Genomic DNA, 13,926 nt, shown 5'->3' on the forward strand with positions numbered 1-13,926 from the left:
ACATTATGTGTCCAGTCTCCGCACATAATAATTTCTCCTATAAAGGATATATGTAGACTGGCTTTTGAGCTTGCTTAAATGTTCCAATGAATAAATCTTAAAAAAAAAAAAAAGATTAACATATTAAAATACTAAGATATTTATATATAATTAATAGTATAAATATTATAATAAAATTAAGAGATGAGAAATTTTTGTTAAGTTGCGTCGTCAAACTCACATTAATGATTATTTTTTTATTTGATTTTAGATCAACTAATGCTGACTGCATATGGAAGCCGGTTTGGAATTGTTCTCGACTTTCAAAAAAAAAGAAGAAAAAAAAGGTTTTTTTCTTTTATTTCTCGGGTGCCATTCGATTCTAAATTCTGCTGAAATCCTGATTTCTGTTGACGCCCGCTCTGCAGTTTTTGCTCTCTCTACTTCGGGCGTAGAAATCCCAACTCTCGACGCTTCGCTTCGGCCATTCACAAAGAATCCTCGTGAGTTCTGTGTTATCTTCCCTTCTTCATATTACTCTCTCTGGTTTCTGTGCTTGATTAGTTTATTTCCACGTTCAGTTGTAATTTGAGGATTTTTTTCCCCAGCTTTTTTTGGTTCATTTCTATTCAGGAAGGAGACTGCAGAAGGATTTGAAGAATGTCTTGGTGGTCTAATGATTGATATTTGGTTTGGAGTTAGGCAAACCGGCCAAAGCTTCATCTTTCCATTTAACTTTGGGTGTCTTTCCTTAATATTTAAGTCATGATTAGTACTTTTGGTAGCCTTATAGCGCTTGTCCTGACTTTGGATTCACGAAGCTCTTGAATTTCTTCTCTTTTCCTTGTCAAAATAAACGAAGTAGGAACTTGATAGTCCATGATGCTGTGATTAAACTGTGAGTCTTACTTTTCATTGATTGCAACATAGCAGGTTAGCTTAATCCAAATCACTCTAGCGTTATGGTCTAGCAGTCTCTGGATACTTGAGGGAGAAATTGGCACGCGTAAAAGAATTTCATTTATTAGATTAAAACTTCCTTTGGGGCGGCTTTCTTGCTGAGTCTTAAAGCAGCTTTTTAGTTCAAGAATTAAAATTTTTGTATTTTAAAGAAGCTTTAAGAAGCACCAAAAAAGTAGTCCCAAACGGAGCCTACGGGTTTCTTTTATCTTTCAAAGTGGTAACATAAAACTAGTGACTATGTTTTGTTGTCTTGTTAACTGTGGCTCTTATCTTATGAGCATCGAAATGTTGGTTTCAAATAGGATCCTTTTGTGATTTTTATCATAGCATTGAGATCTAAAGCCACATTGGATCTTTCCTGATGTCATACACCACAATCCACCTTGTCGGCTTTTGACGGCGAAGCTGTTTTTCGCCGCATTAAGCTGTTTTCTTGACAGAGAAACTTTTGTTTAAGCTTAGCTCAAATTATTTCTTTTTTTAGAAGTAAGGTGTGTAATTGAAACTCTTTTGAATGAGTGCCTTTTTAACTTTGCTTAGCATATTGCAGATTGATTTTGGTGGTTGAGCTCTCCAAGTTTGTAAACTATTGGCATTTCAACTTCTTGCACCAAGCCATTGCTGGTCAAGATGGTTCTTGTTGGAAGATTGAAGACAAATATTCTCGCTTTTGCCATTGTTTTATTGTACGTGCCAGGTATGCTCCATTTCTACTGGTAACATCTGTTTTAACCGACATTGAGTCATAAGTAGTGAAATAGGATGCATTTTTCTATTGTCAACGTCTGTTCTTGATCAAGCTATTGAGTCAATGACATTGAGTCTTTTAATATTGGCCATTAAAAGAGAAGCATAATACTAAGGTAAGTGTTGTAGAGATGAGGATGCTCAGGTGGATGAGTGGCTTTACCCTTAGAGATAGGATACGAAATGAGCATATATGTGAAAAGGTTGGAGTTGCTCCAGTGGAAGATAAGATTAGAGAGAGTCGCCTTAGATGGTTTGGTCACATAAAACGGCGGCTTTCCGATGAACCCGGTTAGAAAAGTAGAGGTGTTAGATTTGACTTATGTTAAGAAAGGTAGAGGTAGATCTAAAAAGACTTGGTTAGAAAATATTAGACATGATCTTTCTTTATTAGATTTAAACAAGAATTCGACTTAAAGGATTCATTTAGCCGACCCCACTTAGTAGGACAAAGGCTTGATGTTGTTGTTGTTGTTGTAACGTCTATCCTCAAAAATTTTGATTTTAATTTTTTTTGTTATATGTCATTTGATTATCGGATGAGGATGCTTTGCGTTAATCCCTAAAATATTCCATTTATTCTGCACTACAGCTCCTTCTTAACCTTAATTCATTCATTGGCTTCTGATTTTTGTATTGAAGTTTAGCTTTGTTTCCTGCAGGCATATCCTATGCTTCACATCTCAAAGGAAATTTACAGGTTTTCTTCCCTGGTGAGATTTCAACTGTAAGTTTAGCTTCATTGGGGACTTTTTGCGTGGCAAGACAGAATGCAGACCCTACTGCACTAAAGGCAGGTATTGACTGGGCTTGCGGACCTGGTTTAGCGAATTGCGGTCCTATACAGCCAGGTCAAGCTTGTTATATAGCTAACAATCTTGTAGCTATTGCTTCATATGCCTACGATGCCTATTACCAAGCAAATCAAGCAACAGGCGGAACCTGCTTCTTCAATAATACAGCTATGCTTACTAACAGTGACCCGAGTAAGTCCTTTCTTGCTACTGTATTTTTAACCGTGATATATATAAATGCTAGATACTTTTCTATCATGGTCTTTCAAGATTCCGACATACTGAAACAAATATTGATTCAAAGAGTTTCTTTTAGGGGAGATTATTCTGTATGGTGTCTGAACGCATCCGGAGGCCAATCCGGAAGTGCCACGTCAGCTAATGCATTGTGCCTTGGCTGACGTGACGCATTCGGATTTGCCTCCGAAAGTATCCGAACACTACACGTAATAATTTTTCTTCTTTTAGAGTGATGCTATTCTATCTTTTGCTGCAGTCATTTGCATTTAAGACAAAACAAAATGTGAAATTTCTTGTTCAAGCATATTAGCATTTGTTGTTGATCTATGGTTCCTTATTTGCAAGATAGTTGTTTGCATATTGAGGAATATTACAACGGTCTCTTCTATTAAGACTACTGTACCATTGGTTACTATTTATAAAGAAAATTTTTTAGCATCTTATCTAAAAACAATGACTATGTTTGGGACAGCTTTTGTATTACTTTGTAAAGCTGCTTTTTAATATAAAAATATCTTGAAAGCTGAGAAAAAGCAATGGTCTAAAGTTGTCCCTAATGAAGTCTATACGAACAAGCCCATACCAACAAAAGAATGAAGCATAGTCAAATCTGATTTTATTAAAGTGATTGTAACTGTGAATATTCTTTTGAGGATGTCTTAGATAGAAAATATAATCTACATCTATTTTGCTAACTTTGAATATATACCTCTGGAACTATATATACATGAACAAGAGTTATAATTTGAAGTCTTAAATTTAATTAAAAGAATTTCTACTTGGATCTAATTACATTTAACTTTCAAATTGGGGAAGCCATCTCTTTGTATCCGACATGAGGTTTGAATGCTTTATTTGGGGATCTCTTATTTTTCTTGTTTTTATTCTATTATTTTAGGTATTGATCTGCTTGAATGAGTGAATTAATCAAAACTCATGCAATCTAGATTTTATGATTACAATTTCAGTTCTGATTGTTTTGTCATTTCTCATGGTATTGAATGTTAATGCAAATTTTTTATCAGGCGACATTTTGACACTTCTATTTATGTTTGCATAGATATTTGTTTTTTTAACAACCTTGTTATTAATGTGGAATGGTTGGTGGATTTCATTCCTGTACCAAATCCACTAAGAAAGACAAATTATGATATAAACATTTTTTCTTCTTTCTTGGTTTTCCCTGCAGGCAGCGGCTCTTGCATATTCCCAGGAAGGTGAGCAATAAGAGAACCATACCATACTGCTCTCTTTCATGCACATTACTTGATCTCTTATTGATGTTATATCTTTTCTGTTCATAGCTCTGGGAGTGGCGGAGGATCTAACTCCACTGGTGGTTCAGGAAGTCCTGGCTCGAGCTTCCCGCCTCCCGGTGGCTCCAGCTTCGTGCCTCCTGGCACCTTCCAACCGACCGGCGACAATGGTGTTTCAGAGCTGCAAACTCTGAAGCTGCTTTATCTTTCACTACTGGCCCTTTTTTCTTTAGTTATACTGTAGATAACATACACAAGACAGATAGAAACAGAAAAGTGTCTAATTATGTCCCCCATGCTTGATCTCAACCCTTTTTTTTTTTTTTAATTCGCTTGTGAGTGTTACCTCTCTTCTTCTTCACTACAATTGGGTCACTGGACGTCAAAAAAGGATGAAAATGATCATATTTTTTAGGAAAACTTGTCTGCTAATGGTGTTTCAGTTCTGCAAGATCTCAACCTGGTTTATCCTCACCACTGGTCTTTCATTCTTTACTCATGAAATCTGATAATCATATTTAAGATTCTAGACTAAACGAGATGTACTGAATAGTGAAGGCGTAGAACAAGTTGTAGCAATATAAACGAAACAAGTAGTTATACAGAGCCATAGATGGCTAAGGTTGCATGGTTTTGTTGATTCATTTTTTTTATTTTTATTAATTATCTGGTTCTTAAAAATTATATCTGGTTCGACAGTTCAATCACTAGATCAAGCAATTTCTTAAAAAATAATATCAGATTGATATTTTCACCTTTCTTTCAATCATGAAAGGGTTTTCTTCACAATGCAATTGTTGGTCTTATGAGCCATGCATGATGTACTAGAATATATTGTACGAAAATCATGCACATATAATTTAAAAGCAGCTAGTAAGAGATATTGAGGTTTTGATGAGAAAAATTTAGGAACAAAAAAAAAATCATTGGCTTATTGAAATGATTCTGAGAAGATTTTGATACAATGTAATAGATATGAATTGAAAAAATAATGGCTTTATGGTGAAAGTAAAATGGACCTTAAAATGTTGGAAATGCCATCAAGTGATTGTAGAATGTATGCTTGGTCATTCACCTTATAAAAGGGAAAATTAGTGACAAAGAAGGCAAGTATCAGGCTTGTTAGATACGGCGGTGTTAGTGTTGATGTCAATGATAGGGGTATGAGTTGTTGGCAATGACGAGTGATGGAAAGCATTGATCTTGGTGGAGATAATGAGTGTTTATTTCTGTGGGGATAGGACATCGATATTAACATCGATTGCGTGCATCGACCAAATTGATGGCGATTGACATCAACCTTGATGTAGATGATAGGCATGGGCTGTAATAGTGATTGAGGGCATCAACTTTAAATGACAATGGAGGTCATCGACGTTAGTTTCTTTAGCAAGCACAAGCATTACTATTGATAGAAGGCATAAACTTTATTGGTGACAACAAATATTAGGTGCTTGCAGGCAGAGCTCTAAACTCCCTCTTCTAGAATACTTCTTGTAGCCTCATCCCAACCTCTACAAATGAGCGCATGATCTATTATAGATTTATGATGAGAGATCCATTAGACGAACAATCTTGATCAATTTGATAATACAATTGATCAATTTGATAATACAATATCCTTTAAGCATCATAATGCTTTAATGATAACTAAATTGAGCGATCATGGACTCATCAAATTTATCTCATTGAGATGCTTATTTTGAATATAAGCACAGAAGTTTCTAAGAACATTTGATCTCTCAAATGATATCATGGTGCAGTGCCTTATTCAAGCTCATATAGACTTAGATCAAGAAATTTTTTATATCATTAGATTCATCTTATTAAAATGTTCATTATGACTATGAATTTGCTAAAAATAATGCTTTAATAATCCCAAATTTGATTTTGAAAACTTTTGATTCTAGGTGTTTTGAGATGTGTGAGAATAGTGATTCATGCTTGATCTAAAGAATTTTTTGGTGACACGCCAATATGAATATATATCATTTTATAATTATCTCATATAAAAGACTTAAGTTAAAAAAAAAAATCCTATGAAAAACTAAAAAATTATATTATTAAACTTTATGGGCACTCATTAACCTTAGCAAACCTATCTTTGTCAAATCTCAAAGTCTGTATAAGAAAAGTGGAGGGTCGTGTTAAGTAGTCGACAATCAGTGTAAAACTTGTCGAACAATCATGACATCACGAGTGAGTTTAAGACTCCGCCCCAGTCCGCGTTGACACTCTGGAAATCATCTTCTGCAGCTATCAAAGGTGGGGCAGTGACAAGAAGTCTTCTGACGGCAGCAGCAAGGCTGAATTCAAACTAGCCAGCAACCATGCAGGTAATCGCTATGGGGGCCTGCCCAAGAGTTTCACAGGCTTTACAGCAGTAGCAAGGCTGAATTCAATCAGGAACATTGTAGTTGGTGTTGTAGCCACGGTTTTATGAGTGAGGCCAAGAATTACTGTTTCATGTAAAGTGAGAAGTTGTGAAGATCCATCCAGCTAGTTTACCAATGCAACAGATCAAAGCTCTAAAATTTCTAAAAAGGTTCACGAGGAGGACACATTTGGTTGATGGAATCTTTTATTAGGTTCTCTATTGTCTTTATTTTTTCATATTTTTTATTAGTTTACTCCGTGTCCAACAATAATCCAGCTTGTCTTTCCATTGAATTCACTACAGGTTGCTGGAATACCAGCAATCCTGTGAATAGGAGTGTCAATATTTTGCACTACATCAAAACCCGACCCGATTTCAAAACAGGTCGGGTTTGTGTTCCAGAATTCGACCCGTTTGAAAAACGGGCCGGGTTCGGGTTGACCTGACGGGTTGCCGGGTCAACCCGCCAACCCGTTTAAAATGAGATGCCCGCACTGCCTCTATGATAGGAAACACTTGGATTCACAAGTGTTCCTAGCCAAAATCAGTAAACTGCAGCAGATTTATTGCTGTCCACAGTAGGAAACAGCCCAAAAACAGAGAAAAACAGGAGTTTTACACGAGAAATCTGAGAAAAAACGAAGAAAAACTCTTGTATTTCACTAGTAGATGAATAAAACAGCAAAGATACAATTGATCCTCAATTCGAGAGGAGGATCGATCTCTCCCAAATCTCTAGACGCTGCTAGAGCCCAAAGAAAACCTAAATCCAAGAGATCTCAAATTTCAGTCAAATTCAAGATGCTCAAACCCTAGGAAAAACATCTATTTAATGCATACAAATCAAAAGGAATTCCCTAAACAGTCCCTACATTCAAATTTCTCTCTGAAACCCCCCAAAAATCCTTCCTAAAACGCTCTATATGAGCGGTCGGGCCGCTCGTTCTGGCGAAATCTCCGCCTGTTTTGCGATTTTGCCCGTGAACCGATCCCGCCTGGACCGGCTGGACCCCCAACCCACCGGCCCTAGCCCCCCTCTTGACCGCCGGCCACCCCACCTCCACTACCCGTCACCAAGCCACTCAACCGCCGGCCTCCTCCCCCATCCCCCACTTGTTCAAATTTTGAAAATTCAAAATTTGAATTTCAAAACTTTCCAATTTTGGAAATTCCTAATTTAGAAAGTATTTAAATCCACATCATGATGAAATTAAAATTCAAACGGATTTCATCATAATCTTTCCTAAACCTTATGTGCCGATTTGGAAACTAATCAATTGCTCCCACACCAATTCCCCCCCTCTAGAAGCCGCCGGCCTCACCATGGATGGAGCCCCATTCATGCCACCAATTAATGCATTGATGACACGTTAATTGGAAATCAATTTCAAATGAATTTTCCCCCCTATTTCTCTCAAAATCTGAAATTAATTTCAGGTTTTTAAAATAACTCCCTCCTCTCTCTCTAGTACCCGCCGACCCCCCTCTTGATGGGCCCCATTGAATGCCCATTAATTCCCCTCATATCTATTTGAAATTTGAAATCAATTTCAAATTAATTCCCTCCTAATTTACTCAAATTCCGAAGTTAATTTCAGATTTGAGTAAATCTCTTTCAATCTCCCCCTAACCTAATCCCCCTCACCCAAGTCACCCGCCCCCTCTCTCTCTACCTAAGCCTCCCCTCTCCATACTCCCTCCCTTGGGAATTTTGGATGCTCATGACACTTGACGTCAAGAGAAGACGACGACACCCTTCCCCCACCACTTCAAGAATGCATGACGGATCCCGAACTTGAATGGGGACTTGTGTTCGATGCCGACGGAAATCTCAAGGTAGTCTAGAGCCCAAGGCACCAAGGAACTTCAAGAGAAATCCAAATCAAGCATAAACCCCAACCCTTTTCCAAAAGAAACTAATTAAAGACAAAGGACAATTACAAATTTCCTAAATAGACCCCTAATTCAAAAATTCCCTTCAAGCAAATTTAATTAGCATGTGGGCCCTCTAGGAGCATCCATCCCCTCCCTCTCTCTTCTTCCTTGATTCCGCCCACCTTGGGCTGCCTGCTATAGGTAAAAACCGGTCCACTAGGGACCGGTTCAACCAGCCCAGGAGGGGCCGGCCTAATAATTATCAAGACAGTTGTGCTAGAACCAAATAGGCCATGTTCAAAAAGTTTGCAAAAAAGTGAAATATATAAAAATAACAGTTGAAACGGGGAACAAACTATCCACATAATTAAAAACAAAGATACAAACTAATTACATGTGATAATCAACATATTGAATAGCCAGCAAACACCAAATCTTACATTTTGGCTAATATATTATTTCCCAAATAGTAATAGATCAACTATGCATCTTAAGATTATAGTATATCATTATTCAATTTTTTAAATAATTAAAAACAAACAATAGTTTGGAATACCAAAGCCACTAGATTCTTTTTTTACCTGTGCAAGCGGTAGTAATAAAATCATCTCCACTTTAGCAAAAGCTGAATCAGATTGCTTTATTCTTCAATTAAAAGTACAAGCAGTAGGAATCAAATTGATCAATCAATGCTTCTTCAGACATACAAAGAGGGAAATCTTTTCCTTCTGAAGTACTTTCATGCCTCATTCGACTTCCCTTCTTCCTCTTCCACTTCACCAACCTTCTCCCCTTGGGTGGAAAACTTCAAAAATCCCCTGGACTTGCAAAGTTCCATGAAGAAGTACAACGCAGAACCAAACAACGTCAAGCCACCACTGATCACAAACACCTTCCAGCTTGCAAGTGCCATCACATAAATGAGGAATCCTGAGGGAACCAAGCACATGAAAATGAGCCCTGGCATTCGCAATGGCACATGAAATGGCCTCTTTAGTCTGGGCTCCTTCCTTCTCAGCCAAAGGAATGAGGCAATCTCAAGAAGCATGCCAAGGCTGTAGAGGAAGTTAGCAGAGGAGATGATGTCTTCCAAGGAAAGGAAGGAGATGCCAAGGGAGATGAAGCTTGAAGTAAGAATGCCAACCCAGGGAGTACTGAACCATTTCGACCGAAGGGAGAAAAATTTTGGGAGGAAGCCAAGGTCAGCCATACCAAGGAGCTGGAACGCAGAGCTACTGAGCTGAGCCTCATATAAACCAATGGCTGATAACACTGCACCAACCTCTACCCAGTATTTGAGCCAGTGTCCAGTAATCATACCTGCATGGAAATAGTGATTGGATATTAAGAACCGAAGATAGAAGCTTCAGAAATTGTAAAAAAAGATTTGGGTGGTCAATCACTAAATTTGTTTCTTTGAAGCAACTTGACATATTCTTAAATAAATGTTTTGGCTGCCTTGACTAGGTGAGAAGGCAAAAGCAATAGATGGTAGAAGTTATCTCATGAAAAAATTATTATCAATATATCATCATCATCATCATCATATCATCATTATTACAATCACCCCAACAAAAGACAATGCAAAATAATAGTTCTTTCAAGCCCTTAGTTTCCCTTGTATCATCATCTATGTTGCACCGATACGGATACGGCAATACGGATACGACACTATATGGATACGGGACACGCCAATTCTTAAAAATACAGGATACGGATATGGCGCGGCTACGGCATTATAATATATAAATAATACATAAAATTTAAGAAATTAATCAAAGTGTAATATTTGAAATGACAAAAAAAAAATGAAACAAAAGTAAGCATTAAATATTTAAATGTCTAGCACAACAATTAAAAAAAAGAAGATAAATTGTCCGGCACATGAAATTTTAACTATTCATTATCCTACGAAGGATCGACACAATTAATCAACATGAATTTGAAACATGAAAATTTTTAATTAAAAGTGTAGATATGTTGCGCCTATGCCGAGGGTCCAAGGGGGCGCTAGCCCCTGGCGGGGTTCGACCTACCCGGTCAAGTCGCGGGGTCCCCAGAATAAAATTTTATTATAAGAGTTGCTTTAAAGTTTTCTCTACCTTCTTGGTACTGCTTGGTACCATTCAGTACCCCTCTGTACTGAGCAGTACCAAGCAGTACCGAGTTCCGATACCGAGCAGTACTGAGAAGTACCGAGTACCGAGCGGTATCGAGTACTGAGCGGTACCGAGCAGTACCGAGTACCGAACGGTACCGAGCAGTACCGAGAACCAAACGGTACCGAGCAATACCAAGCGGTACCGAGTATTTTTTTTAAATAGGACACGTGTATCGGATACGCGTGTCCGATTAAATTTAAATACTATTTTAATTGGACACGGCAAAGCCGTATCCGACACGTATCCGTGCCGTATCGGAGGCGTATCCGTATCCGATACAGCATGCCTCATAAATAGGCGTATCCGTGCAACATAGATCATCATCAGTACCCTTATTCCAATTAAGTTCTTTCATTATCCAATTAACATCAATCCAATTATAATCAATATATGGCTAGCATCATCACTATCCTCACCTAAACTAAAGGAGATCGCTTTATAAATCCTCCTCCATTTCTTTCCAACTGCATACTAATCTATTAACTTTAAGGGGTTGTTTGCTAGCAGGATTTAGGCCAGATTTGAGGCGGATTTGAGCGAAATCCAGCCAAACAGCACAAAACCAAATCTCACGGTAAATGAAAGCTGCCGTAGACGAAAAAATCCTCTTTTCGCGATAAATCCCAGATTTCTGAAATCCTCTGATTCGGCGGATTTAACGGAATGTTGGCGCGAGAGGAAAGAAGAGTCCGCTCGTTTCATGATTTAACTATCTATAGCCAAACAGTCACACATAATTTAACAGGATTTATCATGATTTAAGGATTTAACCCCGGATTTAGAGGATTTACGAAATCCTACTAAAATAAAATCATTGGTGCTACTAAACAGCCCCTAATTTGCAAGTCAATTATGTTACCTTATCTCAGTCACATCCCTATTCTAGGGCAAATTATTAGGTTCGGACACCGGATAAAGATTATCATCCGGATTTTTCTCTGTCTACAGTAAAAGCGCAATTACTACAAAGAGAAATCCAGATGATTCTGTTTGTACGGTATCCGAACCTAATAATTTCTCCTATTCTAATGCTTACAAACTAATATTACTAAATCTATCTTTTTCAGTTGACTACTACTCAACCATAGGAAAAGTGCCTTATAAAAGTTAAATATTTACTAATAAAGAAATAAATAATTGATCTTTGTCTTACTCTAAAATTTTGGGTGAGTAAAAGTCTAAAAGAGCACTGCTCCAAAAACTCTTAAAAAAGCTACATTGGCTAAACTGACGGGAAAGAATCCTAAACGTATGTCTAGTTTCAATCAAATCAAGCTGTCCATTTAGTATAGTCCAAAAGCAACAAATATCACCAAATAAACAATTTTCCTGAAACTCTACCGCAGCCTAAAACGAGCCACGATCACATATAGGATCAAAGAACTTATCAATGAAACAACGAAGTCATTGGTGGCCCGATGACAAGTCAACGACTGCCACCTCACCTCGCCGGAGTTACGCCAACCAGGGCAACTGAACATACCTGCAACGTCGGCGTAGAAACCACTGTCCCATTCCGAGTATGGCACATCAAGCGCCCCAGTTCCGGCGAGCAGCGGCATCAGATAAGCCACTGAAGTGAGCAACCCAGCAGCCAAAAGCGCCCTCGGAAAAGTCCTCTGCGGGTTATCAATCTCACCAGCCAGCGTGCTCGCATTATCCCAAAAATTCAGATTCCAAAAGAGCGTGTTAAAAAATAGCCTCCAATCCCTATCTTTTGCAATTTTGCCCCATCGCCGCAGTCTAAGCTTTGGCAACGCCGTCGCCGCCAGCACGAAAAAGGGGAAAAGCGAAGCAGCACAAAGCGCCATGGCTGTATACCCAACAACAGATAGTCCCGTATAATTAAGAAATGAGAGGAGAACGGTTGTGGCCGTAACCGTGGCAACGCGAGGCGCGCCGGACGAGATAGAAGGGATAGCACGGGCGACGTAGTCGGCGCAGAGAGCGGGGTAGGCTGCGGAGTTGATGGCGCCGGAGAGGAATTTCCATGAGCCCATAAGAGAGCCGGAGAAAGAGCCAAAGGCTCGATCGGCCCAGAGGACGAAGCCGCCGTTCCCGGGGAGGGCGGTGGCGAGTTCTGCGGTGATTAGGGCTTCCGGAATGCTCCAAACGAAGGGGAAGAGAACGAAGCCTAGGATGGCGAGGAGGGGGCCGCCGGCCTGGACTGTTTGTTCTGAGCCAAAAGGGCCACCAGAAACTTCAAAGTAGATGAGGAAGACGAGGGGGAGAAGACCGAGTTTGTTCGAAGCTTTTTGGTGCTTCTTGATATTGGTGCTCTGTTTTGGGAGGGATGTTTCGTGGAGGGTTTCCGGCATGGTGGCAGCGGAACGGGTGGAGATTGGGGAGGACTGAACTTGGATCTCCGGAGTCATTGGCCAAAGCTGCAATTTTTTTGGGACTGGGATTTCAGGTCAAAGATGGCAGCTTTCGCGGAAGGGATGGAAGATGGAGGGCCCCTGCTGCCGATTTCGAGCGTGCGGCATCAATCGCTCAATTTTAAAACATAGAAAATTAAACAGCGATGAGGGCCGCTAGGATCTCATGGAGAAAGCCATCGGTGTTGTCGAATTAGTAATATATTGGAGAAAAGAGATCATGAAAGAGGGGAGCTCACAACCCGTTACCGACCACTACTTTCACTTCACAACCCTCTGTCGCTCCTCCTATAGCTCTATCTCATATCCCGAACCTCAACTCACCTACGGAAGACGTCTCCTCTTCTGAGCCCCCCCTCCCTCCCCTTTCTGAGCCCTCTCCTTCCTCAGATCTACCTCCGACTGCCGCTTCTCAAAATTCGGCTGTGGTGCCTGTTCCACAGAATTTTGAGTCTGTTATCACCCCCACCACTTGGAATCTTCATCAGCCCCATACCACCCTTTCACCCAACAAGTTCGCTATTCTTGAGCCACCAGAGCCTCCTGATGGTGATTTGCAAGATTCCCCCAAATCCTCCTCTAATACTGTTGGGTCTAAATTGAAGGAACCTTCTGTCAAGTCCATCAACCATAAAGCCAATTCCTCTAAATCTACTAGAGCCAAAAACTCTAAAAAACCGCAATCCTCCAAGTCAAAATGACCTTACCTAAGATCTGTTGTTGGAACGTCCGGGGTTTTACTAGCTCGGATAGAGTTCTAACCTGTAAACGTCTTATTGCTGCTCATCATATCGACTTCCTCTGTATCCTGGAAGCGAAGATTTCGTCTACCCATCTGAATGATCAGTGGTTTTTTCATACTCATATGGTTTTTTCTAATGAGGAAAGTTATGACAACTTTAATTTTTCAAATCCGGGTCGAATTTGGTTAAAGTGGAATTCTGATGTAATCACCTTTACTCCCTCTTTTCGCTCGTCTCAATTAATTCATGGTGTTATTCAAACTGGTGATTCTGAGAAATTTTGGATCTCTGTGGTTTATGCGGCTAATTCCCTGGAAGAAAGGAAATCTCTTTGGTCTGATTTGGAGTCCATTGCCGCCAATATTAACTCCCCTTGGATCATTATGGGGGACTTCAATTGTTTCAAAGATGC

At 39.4% G+C, this 13,926-nt stretch overlaps 2 protein-coding genes across 8 annotated transcripts; one reads left to right on the forward strand and one right to left on the reverse strand.

Annotated features, from left to right (window-relative positions):
- The first annotated feature begins 267 nt into the window (after positions 1-267).
- Positions 268-4,297, forward strand: LOC110103160 (glucan endo-1,3-beta-glucosidase 1). 7 transcript variants are annotated; one of them, XM_028700671.1, is made up of 6 exons: positions 268-326; positions 408-482; positions 1,493-1,639; positions 2,352-2,675; positions 3,913-3,940; positions 4,028-4,297. In XM_028700671.1, exons 3-6 carry the CDS (start codon positions 1,573-1,575, stop codon positions 4,221-4,223), a joined length of 615 nt encoding a protein of 204 aa, XP_028556504.1. In that variant the 5' UTR covers positions 268-326; positions 408-482; positions 1,493-1,572; the 3' UTR covers positions 4,224-4,297. The 7 variants fall into 7 exon arrangements, with proteins under 7 accessions (XP_028556504.1, XP_028556501.1, XP_028556502.1 ...); XM_028700668.1 differs by lacking the exon at positions 268-326 and adding an exon at positions 588-681 and having other exon boundaries at positions 333-482; XM_028700669.1 differs by lacking the exon at positions 268-326 and adding an exon at positions 588-677 and having other exon boundaries at positions 333-482.
- A 4,272-nt stretch (positions 4,298-8,569) lies between these two features.
- Positions 8,570-12,953, reverse strand: LOC110103191 (probable polyamine transporter At3g13620). The gene is made up of 2 exons (XM_020831793.2): positions 11,877-12,953; positions 8,570-9,551 (listed from the first exon to the last, which is right to left on the reverse strand). The coding sequence occupies exons 1-2, from the start codon at positions 12,766-12,768 to the stop codon at positions 8,971-8,973; spliced, it is 1,473 nt and encodes a 490-aa protein (XP_020687452.1). The 5' UTR covers positions 12,769-12,953; the 3' UTR covers positions 8,570-8,970.
- Positions 12,954-13,926: the final 973 nt, after the last annotated feature.

Source organism: Dendrobium catenatum, unplaced genomic scaffold (assembly GCF_001605985.2).
Source record: "Dendrobium catenatum unplaced genomic scaffold, ASM160598v2 fragScaff_scaffold_1573, whole genome shotgun sequence".
Lineage (NCBI taxonomy): Eukaryota > Viridiplantae > Streptophyta > Magnoliopsida > Asparagales > Orchidaceae > Dendrobium > Dendrobium catenatum.

Excerpts from the sequence above, each read along its gene's own strand:
- LOC110103191 (XM_020831793.2), bottom strand. The coding sequence starts at position 12,768 with ATGACTCCGGAGATCCAAGTTCAGTCCTCCCCAATCTCCACCCGTTCC. Across the intron at positions 9,552-11,876 it reads TTTCTACGCCGACGTTGCAG|GTATGATTACTGGACACTGG; the intron begins GTATGTTCAGTT and ends ATTTCCATGCAG.
- LOC110103160 (XM_028700671.1), top strand. The coding sequence starts at position 1,573 with ATGGTTCTTGTTGGAAGATTGAAGACAAATATTCTCGCTTTTGCCATT. Across the intron at positions 1,640-2,351 it reads TGTTTTATTGTACGTGCCAG|GCATATCCTATGCTTCACAT; the intron begins GTATGCTCCATT and ends TGTTTCCTGCAG. Across the intron at positions 3,941-4,027 it reads TCTTGCATATTCCCAGGAAG|CTCTGGGAGTGGCGGAGGAT; the intron begins GTGAGCAATAAG and ends TTCTGTTCATAG.